The 19,274-nt window shown below is 35.2% G+C and overlaps 2 protein-coding genes across 4 annotated transcripts in view; one reads left to right on the top strand and one right to left on the bottom strand.

The window, feature by feature from the left end:
• Positions 1–5,011, bottom strand: part of LOC117111937 (deleted in malignant brain tumors 1 protein-like) — a 21,677-nt gene extending 16,666 nt beyond the window's left edge. For both annotated transcript variants that reach the window (XM_033254984.1, XM_033254985.1), the window contains exons 1-2: positions 4,878–5,011; positions 3,233–3,268 (exon numbers count right to left, since the gene is read on the bottom strand). In XM_033254984.1, coding sequence (XP_033110875.1) covers positions 3,233–3,268; positions 4,878–4,935 — 94 coding nt within the window. In that variant the 5' untranslated portion in view covers positions 4,936–5,011. The remainder of the gene's footprint in view (positions 1–3,232; positions 3,269–4,877) is intronic.
• Positions 5,012–8,533: 3,522 nt separating this feature from the next.
• Positions 8,534–19,274, top strand: part of LOC117111904 (kinetochore-associated protein 1-like) — a 38,450-nt gene continuing 27,709 nt past the window's right edge. The window contains exons 1-15 of one of the 2 annotated variants that reach the window (XM_033254933.1): positions 8,534–8,671; positions 9,004–9,141; positions 10,430–10,550; positions 11,192–11,307; positions 11,744–11,819; positions 12,509–12,589; positions 13,487–13,521; positions 14,518–14,628; positions 14,785–14,872; positions 15,279–15,343; positions 16,489–16,758; positions 17,616–17,789; positions 17,980–18,189; positions 18,622–18,693; positions 18,952–19,013. In XM_033254933.1, coding sequence (XP_033110824.1) covers positions 9,016–9,141; positions 10,430–10,550; positions 11,192–11,307; positions 11,744–11,819; positions 12,509–12,589; positions 13,487–13,521; positions 14,518–14,628; positions 14,785–14,872; positions 15,279–15,343; positions 16,489–16,758; positions 17,616–17,789; positions 17,980–18,189; positions 18,622–18,693; positions 18,952–19,013 — 1,607 coding nt within the window. In that variant the 5' untranslated portion in view covers positions 8,534–8,671; positions 9,004–9,015. Of the gene's footprint in view, positions 8,672–9,000; positions 9,142–10,429; positions 10,551–11,191; positions 11,308–11,743; positions 11,820–12,508; positions 12,590–13,486; positions 13,522–14,517; positions 14,629–14,784; positions 14,873–15,278; positions 15,344–16,488; positions 16,759–17,615; positions 17,790–17,979; positions 18,190–18,621; positions 18,694–18,951; positions 19,014–19,274 lie in introns of both variants that reach the window. The other variant, XM_033254932.1, reaches the window with a different exon arrangement.

Here is a 19,274-nt window from a genome sequence, read left to right as displayed (position 1 = left end):
GCCGCTACTGGAGCTAGTCCACACCTTGAACTCTTTCATCGAACTACATTACTAAATTAATCCAATGGAATTCCAAATTTATCTATATCAATCATTTGGCTAATTTATAGGGGCTGCCACTAAAGCTTAGTTTTTACCTTCTTCTCTCTTTGTTTTGTTCTTTTGCTTACTGTGTATTCTCTCTCATTGCACTATCACATCTAGTCTATTGCTTGCATGACTTCTCACTTTATATACTATCTGGCTTTTTCTACCCTCACTCACTAACCACTGAGGAAGGACTATCGTTGTCCGAAAGCTTTTATTCTATTTCTGGCTGTTTACCTACGTTCAAGGGCGCAGATCTGTTTTGAAAGGTGGGTGGGGGAACCTTTCGTGAGACCACACCCACCTCAGCCCCACCATGGTTGGCTAATGTGCGAAAATAGTACCTCTAGATGGCCAGAAATGACACTTTTATATAGTCAAAGTCGTCATCATCACATCACTATTGTAGTCAAAGTAAAGCACCAATCCAATTTCTCATGATCTTTTATCAGCGATTTTTGGCAATCAGAGATCTAAATAACCCGTGTGATGTACCATGTTGGGGCGGATGCAGGATTTGGCGGTAGGGGTGTGTGAGAGCCCACTATAACCAAAGAACTTAAATAGCAGAAGAAGGCGCTGCTCCGCGTATTTCCATTAAAATCGATGGAACATTCGCCCTCCTGTGGTTGCAGTAAACTTTGAACATTTTACTAAGTGGAGAAACTAAAGGAAACAAGCGAACAAGAGCAGCGCCTTTATTATTTTTATATAGCGCCGCCGCGCGGTTGTAGTAAAATTGCTCTCCGGGTACCCACAATGCCTTTTGAACGGATGTTCCACTATATTGGGAAGCTGCTCTATCTTCTGCTATTTATTATCTTTGCTATAACCTCAGTCCCACCACAGGCTGAGGTGGGAACATTTTGAGAATATGGACCTCTAGGTGCCCGGAAATTGCACTCTCATACTTTTAAAATCCTATCAGAATTATGTTCATGAAGATAAAAAAATAATATATCAACAATATAATAAAACAATTATTAATTTTCTTAATACAATTTAGGGGGTGCGATCGTCAAAATGAAGTGCCAACAAATTTCCCATGACCTTTTATCAGCGATTTTTGGCAATTCATAGAGATCCAATTAATATATGTGATGTTCCATAGAAAATGAAACTTTTTCTTTAATGCATTTACTTTCTTTTGCCTACGTCTTCAATGCCGTGAGTCGACATCTACCCCAGCCAATCCATGGCCGAGGCTGACAAAAGCACGCGCACTCGAGTCGTGTATTCGCGTCGTGTATTTACAGGTAATTCAGACGTTAGTGATACCCCAAGATGTACAGTACTGTATTTAGGCTGTATAGTGCTTTTTCGCCAAAGCCTGGGTCATTTATGCAGTTCATTTCAACAACTTTCAGGCATCATCTTTACTAATTACGGTAAATTGCGGTTGAAACGTTGGGGGACCAACCCCCTCCAAAATATGTGGGAGGAAATCTTTTTCCTTATTCACAGCCTCAAGTATAAAATTAAAGGGCAACTGCCACTTTTTAGACCACTCACATAATGCATTAATATCTGACTGTAAGCTTACACTATCCTCATGTGAATCCACAATTCTAAATAATTTTGTTATCAGCAAACAGTTTTACCTCTGAATCTGTAACCGAGGGTAGATCATTAATAAACATTATGAAAAAATTGGCCCAATTACACTCCCTTACGGAATCCCACTAATTACTGAAAACTGACCAGAAAAATGCCCATTTACAGAAAATCTTTGTGTCCGAGCAGAAAGATACGCACCAATCCAAGTAAGAAGTTTACCACGGACACCAAAACTAAATAATTTTTTTTAAATAATCGTTGATGCGGGACGGAATTGAAAGCTTTCTTAAATTCAAAGTAAATGAAGACAAAGCTACGGGATTCATCAATATTAGTACTCCACTGTTCAAGGACTTCAAGTAGCTGGGTTACGCAATACCGACCATTCCTAAAACCATGCTGTTCATTACACAACAGACTATTACTTTCTAAATGATCCATAATTTAAACACAGATAATCCACTCAAAGATCTTACAAACCAGAAACGTTAGACTAACAGGTCTGTAATTAGATGGACTATCCTTCTTACCTTTTTTAAAAATTGGGATGAGCCACGCTTCTTTCCAAGATTGAGGTACAGCACGTTCATTCAAAAGTTTGTTAAATATTATTGATAGAGGAAAAGAAAGCTCATAGCGAAGAATGGAGTTAGTGTTATGCAGCCACTCAATGACCTGTCTCTTATACACATCTAGATGTGTATAAGAGACAGGTGAAACACGCTATCGGAAGACGGAAGGTGTTAAGAAGAATATTTTATCTTTCTATTTCTAAATTAAATGTTAATAACTTAAAGTGTAATATAACTTATAGAAAGCAAAAGAAAATCCCTTACGAAAACAAGATTGCGAGAGGGTTTACAAATATATCTGTAATTTATATTTTGATTGCTAATAATGTTTGATGAGTGATGAGAGTGATAACAAACCAAACAAATGATATTAATATTAAATAATTACATTAGTCATTAAGCACAGGCTCGGTGTAATTATTGTAATGATAACAGGCTATAATAAGGTCGTCGGTTGATTTCCCTATAGAATAATTATTCGAAATTTTATTCGCAAGTATTTGGAAACGAAGTGAGTATTTAGTACCACAACACGTCAGGTAGGGCCGTCAAATTAACATTCCTAATTTAAATTTATTGTTATTGTTTATTTGCTTACGCTTACCTGAAGTACACGAAACAACTTGCAGCAACAGTAACAGCTCGATCTTTATATGCTTCATACTGAAGTTTCAATGACTACCGCTGTTAAATTCTAACATTTTTATAGTTAAGTATCTCACTCACAAGACTGGTAACATCACTGGTGATTTGTATGATTATTTGCACAAAACAACATATGCAGAGTTTATCAGATTACTGTAGGCCCTGTCTCTTATACACATCTAGATGTGTATAAGAGACAGCTACAACATATATAAATACAGAGATCAAACGTAATATATTAATATGATAAAAACGACACTGCGGATTAAATAAAATAATAATGTGCAGACGTTCAAACTTCCATTGCGATTGTAAAAATATCGTTAACAACAAAAAATGTATGAGTCAATATAAAATATTTAATATTTTACCTTCAGTTGTAACACTGCTATAATCTACAGTTGTACCTGTAAAGAGATAAATATATTTGAAACTTTAAAAGAGACCTTTAACATGTTTTTCTAGAGGGAATTTTTGATACGTCATATTAACAGAATAAACTGTATTATAATATTATAAGTTATAGCTCTTCTAGACTGGGGCCAAAAACAACTCTTATATTATCATAATGTAAGAATAGTGGTAGAAAGGAGTTTGTTCGTCACTTTTAAGCGTTTCTCGGGTAGAATATGTTTGGTCACTTTTAAGCTAAACAAAGGCAGTCCAAGCAAAAAGGGGTATGTAAGCTTTATTTGTACATAGTACGCATCTAGGTGAAAAAAACACCTGCGGTGAGGGAAGAATCATCGCACTTGAAAGTGTAATTAGTAATATAAGTAACAGAAATTTATTAATTATATCTGGGGATTTCAATGTAAAGACTGACTCTGGTTACGAATACTTTTCAAACATAAAAATGTCACATCGCACCACATGAATTATGCCAGAACGAATTAATAAGCATCTTGATCTGAATGCCTAAATACTAAATTAAAAGAAATGAAAGTGACATATGGAGAAGCTGCAAATACTTAAGAAACAAACTTAACCAAAGAAGACATCAAACATCGTCGTCAAAGTCTTAGCGATATTAGTCTTTAACGAAATAAATTGGAGATATAAAAATTTGTTATACCTCCATAGTATCACAAACAAGAAACTTACAATACAACTAATTTTAATGCACGGTATGTGACAAGTAGGTCTACCTATCTTTCTCTATAGTTCTGAACTCTGGACCATTGGACCATGACCAAAAGTCTGAAACTAAAATCGACATTTTAAACGGAAGTTTATATAGCAACATATTAGGAGTTCAATGGTACCATAAACTCAGAAATGATGAATTATACAAGCAAAAGAAAGCTAAGGAAATGGAGCATCTCGATTAAATGGAGAAAAACTGACATGGTACGGTCACTTGCTTCGGCTCCAAAGAAACTCCAGCACAGGTCACTCTCAGAGAAAGCAAACAGAAGAGTTAAAAGACTAGTGGAGTAGCCTAAATCAATTTGGCTAGCAAACATAAACAATAAAGAATTTTGAAACATAAAAAAATCACAGACGGATCAACACACAGTTTAGCCGGTGACCGCACAGGCTGGTGAGAGAAAGTGAAACACGCTATCGGAAGACGGAAGGTGTTAAGAAGAATATTTTATCTTTCTATTTCTAAATTAAAAGTTAATAACTTAAAGTGTAATATAACTTATAGAAAGCAAAAGAAAATCCCTTACGAAAACAAGATTGCGAGAGGGTTTACAAATATATCTGTAATTTATATTTTGATTGCTAATAATGTTTGATGAGTGATGAGAGTGATAACAAACCAAACAAATGATATTAATATTAAATAATTACATTAGTCATTAAGCACAGGCTCGGTGTAATTATTGTAATGATAACAGGCTATAATAAGGTCGTCGGTTGATTTCCCAATAGAATAATTATTCGAAATTTTATTCGCAAGTATTTGGAAACGAAGTTAGTATTTAGTACCACAACACGTCAGGTAGGGCCGTCAAATTAACATTCCTAATTTAAATTTATTGTTATTGTTTATTTGCTTACGCTTACCTGAAGTACACGAAACAACTTGCAGCAACAGTAACAGCTCGATCTTTATATGCTTCATACTGAAGTTTCAATGACTACCGCTGTTAAATTCTAACATTTTTATAGTTAAGTATCTCACTCACAAGACTGGTAACATCACTGGTGATTTGTATGATTATTTGCACAAAACAACATATGCAGAGTTTATCAGATTACTGTAGGCCTACTGATACATGTGAATACATTTACCAGAGACAGGTGCACTTAATTGCTATGTCTTGGTTATCATGTTTAAACAAATACATTACTCTACCTTTAATAATTATACGGTGTACTTCAGGTAGGAAAAGTGATGATTATGGCATCTTTGGTGGCCGGAAATGGCACTCTCAGACTTAATTTGAATATAATTTTATTTTTTCTCCATTATTTCATAATTTTGAAAAATTTAGGGGGACCCGAGCCGGCTTCCCACCCCTATCCCCTTTGAATCCGCCCTGTTATATGTCTTTCTTTTGTTTTAATTTTACTCAAATCCAACCGCAAGTACACTCGCTAGTTATACAAGATAAATTGATGCTTTATAAAGCAATTCTATTTTTGAGGCTTAGGGAGTGGACAAAAATTCCTGCCTCCACTTCATATTTCACTATAAAATATATATATATATATTTAATTATAACGTGTTCCACACCACTATTAGCTGACAGCTTGAGAGCGAAATATGCTTAAAATACCAAAGCTTTATATACCGCTGCGAGTCATACTCTCTTACTTTTATTCAACGATAACCATCAAGCAATACTTATAAGGTTATGGAAATGCCCCAGTTGGTTAAGTGAGTCGCCATATTAAGCAGGAGGCCTATATTTAGTATTTACATAATGGATAATATAGAATAGGCCTACTGTATGTGAAGACTTTTTTTTTTTTTTTTTTTTTTTTTTGCCATGCAACGTATTTTATACTTTTGATATGGTATTGAAATAATATTACATCTCAGATTATATTAATCTTCTTTTAACAATATCAGGGACATTCCATGCATAATCTGTATACCGAATGCTCTTGAACGTTATCACAACTTCATTTAATAATCGCCATTGTCTATTATCATTGTATAGCTTCCTGGCAGAGATATAAATTCTTACCATATACCAAAATCCCACGGTACTCATTAATTTATATCAGACAACGTACCTGTTGTATGATTATTCATTTAAATCAGCGGAAAACAACATGAGACAACAACTCCAATCACCATTACTTATCGCTATCGTTTAAGTACTCGTCAAGCGTATGGTTTAATGCCCGATAACGTGACATTCTTTGTCAATGTGCATTTCTATTGGTAGCGTCAAATACCCTACCGCAGATACTGTCCATCTGTGCTACATCAGTGGCATCGGTGGGAGGGTTGGGGGGGGGGGCTTGGTGTGGCGGTAGGAATGGAGTTAGTGTTATGCAGCCACTCAATGACTATAGATAATATTACATTCATGGCAGTCTGGATCACTCCGAAATTGAATTTGATGCTTGTTAAGTTTTCGTTGAATGAGTTTTTAAACGCACGTATAAAATCATAAAGTACACAGTAAATGGCGATAAAACTGAAACTGACAAGTATGAATGCGCTAACGGCGTTCCATAAGCTTCTCCCACTAAGCATCAGGGTTGCCATTTGGCCTTTTTGACGGCCAGATTCCTCAAATCTGGCCGTATACAAATTTGTCTGGCCGTAGCATTTGAAAAGTCACGGCCAAACTATATTTGGTCGAATTTGGCCGAATTTTTGAAAAGTTTACATTTTTTTCAATATAGGCCTAATATAACGTAGACTTTGTTTTGGATATTTTGTTTTTGTTAGCTTAAATTCTATATTTGATTCTTGTCTTGCACCTTTGTTTGTAGGCCCTACTTGCACTAAACACTTAATCTAGGTTCCCCGATTCAGTCGGATTTGACGTAAGAGAGTTTATTTAAAAGATACCGGTAACAGTTACATTTAATAATTTTAATTGTTCGGATGAAATATATTGTTTATGAAGTTTATCCTCGTTTAAGCTTTATGAAGACAGTTCATTGCAAGTTTGTACCATATATTGCGTGTCTTTGTATATGTTCCATCTTCTTTTGAATAGGCCTATAAATTAAATACTGTACTTTAATTAATTTATTATTGCCCAATTGAATTATATAGCCCTAGGTGCCCGTAGTGTTCTTTATGTAGAGCGCCATATATAAATGCTCGATGTGATCATTCGGGTCCGATGGCACCTCCAATTTCAAGCAAGTTTTGAAGAGACTTCTTCGAAGTTACTCTGGAGTTAGGTTGCATATGAGAATGCAGAAGATAATTCTGATAGCAACATTGATTTATTGCTTTAAGTACTGCGACAATAACATTCAGAGGCGAATTTAGAAGTTTAGATAAAAAGTATTTATTAAAGTTTACATAGGTTTGTTTTAACGCCAGTTTGTGTTACCTAACTATGTAACTTAATTCATTCTAATTAATTGCCAATAATAGGCCCTTAAAGTTTTTGCTATAAATCGACTACAATGTACATTAATATTTAATACATTTAAATCAAATTTAGATGAATCTTAATATTGTGATTTTAAATAGCAGAGGTGGAAAAGATAATTCTGATAGCAACATTGATTTATTGCTTTAAGTAGGCCCTACTGCGATAATAACATTCAGAGGCGAATTTAGAAGTTTAGATAAAAAGTATTTATTAACGTTTTCATAGGTTTGTTTTAACGCTAGTTTGTGTTACCTACTATGTAACTTAATTCATTCTAATTAATGGCCTTAAGCGTGATAAAAAATCTTAAATCCATATTAATCCAAGGCAAGATATAGAAATTTGATACTGTAAGTTCATTTTGGTTTTTATTCTTTTGCAAGATTCTTTAAAGAATTGTTTACCATACTAGCCTAATTCTAGGCCTATTAATGATGATGATGACAATGACAATGATGATGATGGACGCAAGACTGCATGACCGTTTTCATATTTGCAATATGAAACCAATTTCTTCAATTTTAAATACATTTTGCCCCGAATTCGTGAAAATTCGTTATCAAGCATAGACTTGATAACGAATTTTACCTTACACAAACATGGCGAAAACGAAAAGAATTGAAAGCCTTACAATTGCGAATGATATTTTTGGCCTCGTTGCGGTGTTTCGAACTTTTTTTAAAACGTCATTTTGTAATTTACTCTGTAATTTGTATGGTTTTCTTTTTACTTGTCTTCTTGTTTTGTATGTGAACGCACGGTGTATAGGAGATGTGTATAAGAGACAGCACTTTCGCCCAATCACCTCCTCTTTTTTCGGCCCCGGCCCTCCCCCTTTGGGACATCTCTGGATTTGCCTCTAAATTGGCCTGCATGCCAGCAACTAAAGAACATAGGCTATTTATTTTTAACATTGTTTTGTGTATATCATTTGAATTTCTTCAATTTCAAACTAATGACCGCTGATTTTCGTATAATTTTTGTAGTATTTCAAATGAATGTACCCACTGTTGTCTTCTAATCGGATTAAAATCTGGCCGAATTTTGGCCGATATTGAAAAAAAGTTTGGCCGAATTTGGCCGTGAGATGGCGTGTGTTTGGCCGTGAAGCCTGTCGACTATCTGGCAACCCTGCTAAGCATATTATCATACATTTTCGCATTCGCGGGAAATTTCAAAATAGAGATACATGTGGAATAACATTCAGAAAAAGTCAGAAATATAACTAAGTCTTAGTCCGGGAATTTCAGGAATGCAACTTCATTGAATATAGAAACGTTCATAGTAAGTCAAAATTTATGAAGTGAAGTATGTTTGTGACGATTACATGAAATTAGGCCTAGCCTAGAGTAACAGTAGCCTAGGCCTAGGCTACGCCAGCCAGCCTACCCGTCGACATCACGTAGGCCTAGACCTAAGCCCTCATAAGATAAGACTCACTCACTCGAGTAAAAACTAGGCTAGGCCTAGTCTTATTTTACTGGCAAGCACATAGAGTAGGCACAACCACAGGGCCTAGCCATGGACCTGCATAATGAATTGCTACTACAAGTACTACTGGTCCTGGTATTAAGACTCATTTTTTAGCTTTGTGTGCTTCATCCTTTTTTCAGTAGCAACCAGCCACAATGTCATGGGATGATGTTGAGATTGACTTCGGTGGTGATGAAACTGCCAATTTTGGACCTCGTCAAGAATCAGGGAGTGCATTGTACCAAGTGGACACATTGGCAACAATCGGTTCCAGAGGGGAAGTAAGCAGGTGTTGCTAGCTAGGAGACTATCATCAGCAAATAAATTTATTTTTAACTTTCAATATTTTGTTGTTAATGGTTATCAAACATTCAATAGATTTAGGTGTTCCCTCATCTGTTTTTGTAGGCCTATTTCATCATCTGCATACCAAACTGCAAGGCTACCAGTGCATATCTAGGGGTGCCCAAAATTTGTCACTAACTCCAGTTGTATGCTCCTTAGTTAAAAATCACCTCACGTTACTTAATTTTGCGACCTAGTTCCCCTCATGTAATTATTAAGCCCCCTCCCCACTCCACCTTCGCCCCACCCCCATTTCAAGACTGTATGCCACTGAAGCCTTGTTTAGTCCTGTCACGCCAAAATAGGTCCGGCGGAAAGATTTTGGCCGCCAAAGTCTGTCAGTCTGACAACTTTTAGCCCCAAAAATAGGTCCACCGAGTCGATTTTAGCCGCTAAAATAGGTCCCCCTTCGATAAAATTGGTCCGTCGGCCTGGCTGCTTGTAACGCGTTAGCTGCCCGTGGGGTATGATTGTTTCTCCCGTGTAGTGGAGGGAAGTAATTTTTGTTTCTTCCACACTTAAGAAATCTTTTGCCGTGACAGAATGATTCATAAGCTTTTGGACGCGTTTTATCAAACACACATGGTAATGTATTTCCTAGGCAACACACAGCATGCATAATTTTCGGCGGCCGTGCTTGGCTTCGGTTGAGCCTAAAATGAAACACAAGAATAATTTATTAGCTTTATATATTATTGTGTGGGGTATTAGGTTATACAATAGTTGTTCTATTACGTGAAAATAAAGGGGTCAATAATTTCTTTGATATGATTGCTCATGTATTTCGTCGCGGCGTTAAGCAATCACAAAAACAAAACAAGGTAAAAAATAAACTAAGGCGGACCAACACGATTTACGATTGTATCGTTTAACCTTTTTTCTAACTTTTACACCCAAGAGTTTACTGGGCACGAAGAGCCAAAATAACATTCTGTACTAAATTTTGTGGCTGTATAATCAAAATTGCACATGCAACAAATGAAAAAAATATTATATAATAAGAGATGAGATATTTATCTATCATTTGATTAAAAACAAATATGAACAACGCTAAAAAAATACAGGTTATAACAACTAAATAGATGCCGGACCCATTTTGGCTTATGTGGACTACATTTGGTAGCCATCTTAAAGCCAAAATCGGTCCGGCGGATCAATTTTGGCCCCGTACCAAATTTTTCCTGACAGGCCTATAAGACTTTGACTTTTTTATTTTATTTACAGATTGTGAAGAACCCACATTTATTTGCTAGCAGTTCTCAAGAAGGATTCTGTGTTGCTGCTGATGGCCAATTGTCACTTTTTGATGATTCATGTCATAAATTCCTTGTCACTTTAAGCTTTGGTAAATAGAAACGACAGTGACATTTCCTTTTATTTTCTTTCAACATAGATGAATGAAGGGTTGAGTTACAGTTTATCAAATTCTGATGAATGAATACATGATTTGATAATGTTCCTTTATATCAGTTAAAAGTTATGTTGCCTTATAATATGTATACTTTATTAACACAAGTTTTCAGAAGTTTGTTATGATACTCTACTTCCAATCTCATGCTTCCAAGCAGGAGGCGCAGCGTGTAAGGCATTGGATTTTAATCAGAATGTGGGCAGTTCAAGACCGATGCCCGTCACATTGCTCGTGTCCTTGGGCAGGACTCTTTATCTGCATTTGTCTCTCTTCACTCAGGAATATAAGGGGGTACCTGAGTTGGAAGTGAATGATTCAGAATGAAATTAGTAGTGAGGATTACACACATAACTGGAAATATTCCCGGGGAGTGGAGGAGGGTGCACCGTGTGTATGATTGATTCTGTAAACAAATGACCAGTGAAAAAACTCCTTGATCTGTTTTTGTAAAATACTAAATAATTAACAACTTCAAGCATTTACAGGCATTATAATTCATTTTATATTTCCATATGAAATTACAGTATGTGATTAAAAATTGAACAATAATTAATTTAAACCATGTTTTATTGTAGAAACCACTGTTGATGCTGTTGCCTGGAGTGATGATAGCAAATTTTTGGTTGTTGCTGAAAGCAGCGGAGTAATTCACTTTGTTGATACAGGAATTCAACGTACTCTTTTCTCACAGGTGTGTTGATTTAATTTAATTATTATCATGATAATCCTATTTGTTTTGACTCTGGGTGAATATTATGTGTTAGATGCATGTCTGAGGCAATAGTCAATCAAAATGGTTGTAGTAGTGACATATGTACGTGAGTAGAGTGTAAAGGTGGAGCTTACTTTTTGATTGGTAGAATTATCCATGCCCATCATTAGATGGGCATGGCTGACCAATCAAATTGGTTTTACAGTATTGGTGAGTCCATGTATAAATACATTTTGGTGGACTAAGCCTTTCTAGTTGCAGGCAAAATTTCACGTATACAAAGTGAATTGTAAATAATAATACCTCATTACAACATTTTTTATTCCCATGGGTTATACAAAAGAAACTTATACAGCCATATTAAAAGATCTAATGAATTTACTCAATATTTATTTAAAATGTTGTTTTATCCCAGAGATTGGTGTCCAAAGGGGAATACGACGATAGTCCATCCTTCAGACGTCTGATTTTCTCATCAAAAGGTCACATTAGTAAGTACTGAGTAGGGTGGAATATAGGGAGAGAGAAAGAGAAAGGAAGAAGGGAGGGAGGGAAGGAATGAAGGGAGGAAGGGAAAGGAGAATTAATGATAAGGAAGGGAGAGAATGAAATTTTAGTGATGAGACTGATAATGAAGGGGAGGGGGAGAAATAAGGAGGAGTGATTACACAAAAGGGGAAGGGAAAGACCAGTAAAAATGAGGACACCAGTGAGGAGGAGATATAAAGAAAATGGAAGAGGAACTGAGAGAAAGAAGGAGGGGTAAATGAGATGTGAGGGAGAGAAAGGGTTATGAGGGAGGAAGTGAGAGAAGTTAGAAGGGGTGATGACACTGTGAAAGAGAGGGAGAAAGTATGCTGAGAATTATAGAAGTTTAATCACACTGATGAGGAAAAAAGAAAAAAAATAAGTTGTTAAAGTTATCTAATTCTTATCATGATTAGTTCATCATGAATCCAAAGATTTAGTAAAACATTTTTCTTGTACCTGTGCCCGAGGTAATTCTATGAATTATGCAGCAATAGAACGTGCGAGCAGCGAATTACTTTTTTAACAATCCGTTCAGAATCCCACCGTCGTGTCGTGTACTGCTCACAGAGAGCGGAGTAAGATTCAATCGATCGTGTTTTCAACGCATTGAATGTCCGGCGTAACTTTTTCTCTCTGTCTACTTACCTAGATACTTGTGAGTTACTTGTTCTCGCTTGTAATGGCACACTCTTCAGGTTCAGCAACATCAGTTTGTCCAAGTTGAATGAGGGTGAGTTGCCTAAGATAAGCATAAGCTTTCATTTCAATCTATTTATTATAAAATTGTATTTTATGTTATTGAATAATTTTTGTGGCTACTGCGCTTTTGCGAAGTAGCAAAAAGTAGCCACTATGCCATCGAAATGTTTTTCCAATGTAAGTGATGGTAACTTTTGTAAGTCTTTGATCATTAGCCGACAGCCAGTCAACGTTCAGGATTAATTTTGCAAACACGTCCGATCAAATAATGGTTAAAAAAAGGTTGCGAGTAATACTCGATTCTACCGCATGACAAAACCAAACAAAACTACTCGACTAGTGTTTTTGCTCTGTGATGTCAAGTGTAAGTTCTATGTAGGTAGGCCTAGATGTTTGATTTCACTAAATTAGACAATTGTAGGCCTAGTTAGATGTACTGATTCTGATTCAAATAAGTAGTATTAGTAATTATTGCGGTAGATGAAAATTTCATTTTGGGTCTGTTTTTTCCGTCGGATTTTAGTTTAAATTACTTCAGTATAGGTTAGCCTATGCTGGTATCTGTCATTGGCCCGCCAGTCAGTCGTCGTACAGAACATCGTCGACTCATACCAGCCCTAGCTAGTGTAGCTAGGCTAGGTCGTCCACAGAGACTAGTAGGCTAGGGCCTACTAATTATGAAGGATGGCGCCAGAATTTACTCGATGTGGTCCGATGTCTCCGACAAGAGCAACATGCACATGGTCAGGCGTCGCCTACAATCTTTTGAAATGGGTCCTGGTGACGAAGCCCCAAAAAATGTTGGATGAGTGCAAAGTAGTGAAAAAAAACAGTCAAGCATTAGCCTATTAATTTTTAGGTTTTCAGAGCTATTATCAATCTCCTGTGTGAATATATAATAAATAATTTTTATGTATTTTTTTCTCAGCTATTGAACAAGGCAATGTGGTTTTGGCAAAACAAGTATGTACATTTACAACCAATAATTCTATTTATAAAGTTATTTTGCACTGCATTACCTTGCTGTATTTAGGCTAGACTTTTTTATACCTTGTTAGTGAACCCTCCAACCGCCAAAAATCATTAAAAAAAATCATATTGCAAAATCATTGCTAAATGACAAAACAAGTTTATATTTTAATTTTTTTCTGCCATCCTTTGATGATCTTTAAGTTAGCAAAACAAGGTATAAAAATGTTTGGTCTCAAGTGTGTTGCAAATGCCCAATTAGCATTACCATAGAAAGTGGCAGATTCAAGGGGTAGGGGAAGCCAGCCTGGGGCCCCCTAAATTTTTCTAAGTTCTAAAAATTGAGGGAAAAAAGGAAATTATAAATCAATTTTAGGTCTGAAAGTGCCATTTCCAGCCATCTAGGTGCCATAATCATAAACTATGATTACGGCAACTTTGGTGGGGCTAAAGCGGTCCAAACTCTCCATATGTGAAAGTCGTTCTCTGGGCCCCCTCTATTTAAAATTCCCGGATCTGCCACTTATAGATCTATCTCAGATATAAGCTCATCCCGTACTTAATGTCCACTTTCATATACTGTACCAGCGTTTCCCATTTGAGTGTCAGAAAAAAAAAAATTGAAGATTGACTTTAATTGGAATTGAAAATGTGCCATCCATATGTAGAGTTCAAAAAGTGTTTTCAGGGAAATTCCAGCTAAAAGAGAATTTTTGTTACTTTTTAAATTTATTGTCAACTTTCACTGGGACAAAAACATCAACAAACGAATCAGTATGGCAAGAACAAAACAGGTGAACAAGCACCCCAACAAAGCCATTGGATAGATCTAACTCAAAAATAATTAACATTTATATTAAAAATATATAATAATAAAAAAATAAAAAATAAAGATTTATCCATATTTATTTATATATATGTTCAAGAGATGCATGTTATAGTAGTAATGAGTATTAAAAAATAAAAAAAAAAATTTTCAATTCTTACTAGATTCAGTCGAGCATACAGATGGAAGTAATTGACACGTTAGCCGTCCATACCGAGGGCACCGCTTATTTTTGCACGGCCACACTCGGTCGCAAGATGTTGATTGTCACTTGCGTAAGTATTTTCATACTTGAGTTGTATTGTAGTTTATACATGCTGAAAAATATCTTAGCGTTTACAGTGCTAGAAGCCATAATTTTGTTAGGGGAAATGTTGAACACTATACACAACTTAAACTATTGCATTCGTTTTTTTATTTCTTGCATTTAGGGATCAGGAGATTCTATTGTTGGGGTGTGGAGTAAATACAACAAATCCACTAAACTGAGTAAAGAACTAGGAGGAGCAATGTTTGAAGGTAAGCTGCATTTAATAAACCCAATTTACATCTCCTCTCACATGTTGTAATAGAAACCCTTAAGGCCTGTTTATACTTGCAACGATATGATCTATAAAAGCTAAAAAGCAATTGTTCATATTGTTCATATATAGAAAATAAAAGAAATAAGAGAAATTTTTACACTAGGATGCTTCGATAATGATTTATCCTGTATACGATAACAAAATATTTTGACAAATCAATTCAAAATTGTCCAAAAACCTTCTTAAGCTTTTCTTATATGCGGGTCGCCTTACACACAAGTATATAGGGTATTAGCTATTTTACAATTTCTAGATTTAAAAAGAATTTTTTTTAAAATATATAGTGATTAATTAAATTATGGATATAAAAAATAGTAATTATTTATTTTGGTTATTAACAGATTGTCACATTCAAAGATGTCAAGTCTGTCCAAGCAGCAATTACCTACTACTGCTTGATGACCAAGTAAGTTAAACAAATATCTGACTGATTAATTGATTAATTAATTGATTGATGGTTGCATTGACAAAAATTACCAAATAATTTAATGAAAGGTAAACCTTAATCTAAAACAAGAGTATAATATAAATTAGGATTTAAATCAAACAGCAACTTTTGAATAATATCATTATTTGGAAGAAAGAATCTATAAAAAAAATGAACCATAATACCATTTCATTTTCATTTTATGTATTTCGTCGAAAAAACATTAAAATTGACAAACACAAGTTAACAGAGAGCAAAAAACAACACTTAGTTGGCCGAACAGGATTGCCAAAAAGTGAACTGAATCACTGTGTAGTGGCTCTCTGATGCCAATGAGAACATAAATTAAATTAGCATAAAATATTCAAATATATTCATATACCAGTGGCAGATCCAGGAATTAGAAATAGAGGGTTACCAGAGAGGGAGTTTCGAAGATTGAGGGTCTAAACCGCCTCAGCTGAGGTAAGAAAAATAATGATTATGGCACTTTTAGTGGGCTGGAAATGGCACTCTCAGACAAACATTTACTATCATTAAATTTTCTTATTATTATTTAAATTTGAATGTAATTTTATATTTTTCCCCATGTTTTTTTATTTGAAAATGTAGGTAGGGGGAGACCCCACCCCTCCACCCCTTGGATTTGCCACTGATTGAATTTCTCATTTAAACTAACACAAGAATAACTTGACTTCCAATCCGTCACAGATCAAAACAATTTGGTTTTCCTAATTTACTTAGTACTATAAAAACCTTTAAGATGTTTACCAGCCAGATATATGTGACACACTCTAGTAAAAACAGCCCTTTAGATGTTTGAAATCTGGAGGTCAAAAGATAATAATTGTTAAAAACAGGTAACAAATGGCAAAGATATGATAATTTATATTTTCAGTTCAACATGCATTAAGATGGTCAATACTGTACATGGGAATTTTAGCTGATTTCCACACTTTCGTTTTTTATGACAAGTACAGTCCTGTACCTGGTTTTGCCACATAATATTATAAAAAATATGTATTTTACAGTTTTTTTCTGCAAAAATAGTTAATTTGTTATTAATCAATCAAAAAGGGTTTGTCAATAACTAGAATATTTTTCTTTTGTGTTCCTCTGTCAAGTCTGCACTTAGTGTGTGGGATTTGAAGAGCTTGCTTCTTCTTAAGCTCTGGAGCGATGTAAAGGTGGATGAATTCCTCCTAATGAGTGGTACCATGATGCAGTCAACCTCCTCAAGTGGTCAGCAAGTTGATACCAGGTTGGTTTTAATGTCCTCACCTGGACATAATGGACACCGTAGCCTTGAAGTATACATCCTATCATCTTTTAAACTGATCTATAAGCTTCAAGTCAGTCAGCATTCATTCTTATCAGAGGCCCTTTATACTCAGGTTTGTAAGAGTAATTATCAAAATGATTCATATTGTTGACATTTTAAATGCCCCTTTGAATAAACGCCTGGGGTATTTTTTTATAACTTGAAAACACACCCCCCTTAAATGATGCTACACAAATCTAATGGAAGCAACATCATTCTGAACACAAGTATTAATGTTCTACTCCTGTAGAATTCCATTTTTTCTAACCTGGCTGGGATCAGTAAGTCTTTATGATCACACAATAACACATTTTGATGGTAATTATGTGTCGTACTTCCACATTTACAGTGGAATTAAGGGGCATTTATTTGAGTATATACGTATCCATTTTTCACCAAAAAAAAAATAAACGCCTCCCTCAAATAAGCACTTTCCTCAAATAAATGTCCCCTCAAAAGCCTTTCTCAACAATAAATGCCCTGGGGCGTTTATTCGAATAAATACGGTACATATATTTGTCAAATTGATTGTCAGATTCATTAGGATCTTTGTTAATTGTGTGCTGTTTTGTTTTCCTGTGCATGGGATTCCAATTTTACTTTTAACAATAAAAAAAAAAATTGAAAATAATATAATTTTCATTACAGTACAAAATATAAACTGGGGTAGTGGTTAACAATGTGTGCATTAAGACCAATGTTCTCAAAATGACAATCATCATTTCATTTATATACTTTTTCACAGGGAGGAAGGGGCCACAGGAAGCAGTATAATATTTAAACCTTTGACCTCAAATTTAAGAACCCAATTCACAACCAGTGTTCCTACTGCTCCAGTATTTAAAAAATCATGTAAGTCATTGTTGAGCCTTACAAAGACCATTAGAAAAAAATGCAATAATACTTTTGATTCAATTTTTTTTTTCCCAGGAAATGATCTTTCTGATAGAAGGTGCCAGTGAACGAGATGAAGACACCGTAAGCTCGTTGAGAGTACGTTGCTTGACGGAAGCCTTGCCCGAGACCAGATTCCAACGGTTGCTGCACAAGCACAAATTTGAAGAAGCTGAGAAATTTGCAAGACTTTTCAACCTGGATGTTGAAGTAAAGTGTTGGTCATTGTTTTTTACTAAATTGTCTCATGTTTAAGTTTTTAGGCAGTTATTGAAGGACGGTTGTGGACTCAAAAAACTTACGTGAACTTGTAATAAACATGTATCTGTTAAAGTAATTTTTGTTATCGTAAGGATAAAAATACAAATAATTATATAACTTTTTTTGTTGCATAACACAGCTTGTATTAAAGGTGAAAGCCACAACCTTACTTGAAAAAGTAGCCCCTTGGAATGCAACACTCCTTGAAGATGCCCAGGTGGTCTACGATGAACTTCTCAACTGTCTTGGCATGATCCCAGATGAAGCATTTGTTGTGCAGCAGTGTATTGAAGCTACTTTTCCATCCTTTGACGCCACTTACAGACTCTTAGATTATGCAAGAAATAGGGTAAGCAGTGTGCTCCCAATTGAAACATTTTTACGGGTAAATTTGTCCATCCAAGTTCAGCTGTGCTCGCGGTGTGAGGCGTTACCGCTTTTGAGTGGTGTTCAATGACTTGAGAAACAAACTCTGCATAACAGTCATAGCCAAGGCGTAGACTGGAATGATGTTGATTTATTGAAAGAAGGCCTAGACTACCTAGGACTAATCAGTGTTTTTTTACAAACACAAAATTTTTACTGGTTGACAGGTTATTTTTACCAAGTAAAATTGATGGCTAAAATGACTTCGGGAGAACACTGGGTCAAATACACATTCGGTTTAATTTTTGTATGTATGATAGCTCAGCAGTGTCGGATCCAGGGTGGCAAAAGGATAAATGAATTTTTTCTTGTGTATATACAGTAGGTAGAATGTGAATTCTTTTTTTATTTCCAGCTGAACAGCATAACAGGAACCATTGTATCTTCAGAAGATGAGAAAGCCTCTAAACCAATTTTGATGACAAAGGTAATTTAAAAATGTATTCTTAGATGTTTAGTTGACATATAACATTTATTGATACTAATATTAAGTTATTTAAGTTATTTCTGGCAATATAAAAATAAATATAAAAACTGTAAGCTTATATGCTACTTAAAAACATTAAATTATAAACACATACATTTTACTTCAGACATCCATTGTCCATATTAAACAAATAAATAAAACAAATACTGGTATTTTAATGTCATTGATTAATGTTATTGTATTGATATATGTTTATAGATCACAGAGGCATTGCATCGGCTCTGTACATTCAAAATAGCCTATGGGAGCGAGTCATTCAGGTAAAGTCAGGCCAAAGTACAATTTTGTTGTTCATCTTGAGTACTTCCTTCTGCTTTGTTCTTCAAAGATTTTCACTGCTTCCAACTTCTCCAGAATAGAGCTGCCCATTGTTTTTCTGAGCATGTAGATCTTATCTCGTCAATTCCCTTTTCTATCCACTTGTTTTGTTATGTGTTGAAAAAAATAACAAAATAAAAAAAGTGGATAGGAAAGGGAATTGACAAGATTTTATCTTGTCAATTCCATTTTTCTATCCACTT

This window comes from Anneissia japonica, unplaced genomic scaffold (assembly GCF_011630105.1).
Source record: "Anneissia japonica isolate Jap-2015-1 unplaced genomic scaffold, ASM1163010v1 scaffold1594_len1068242_cov183, whole genome shotgun sequence".
In the NCBI taxonomy this organism is placed as follows: domain Eukaryota; kingdom Metazoa; phylum Echinodermata; class Crinoidea; order Comatulida; family Comatulidae; genus Anneissia; species Anneissia japonica.
This window is presented reverse-complemented; position numbering and strand designations above follow the sequence as displayed.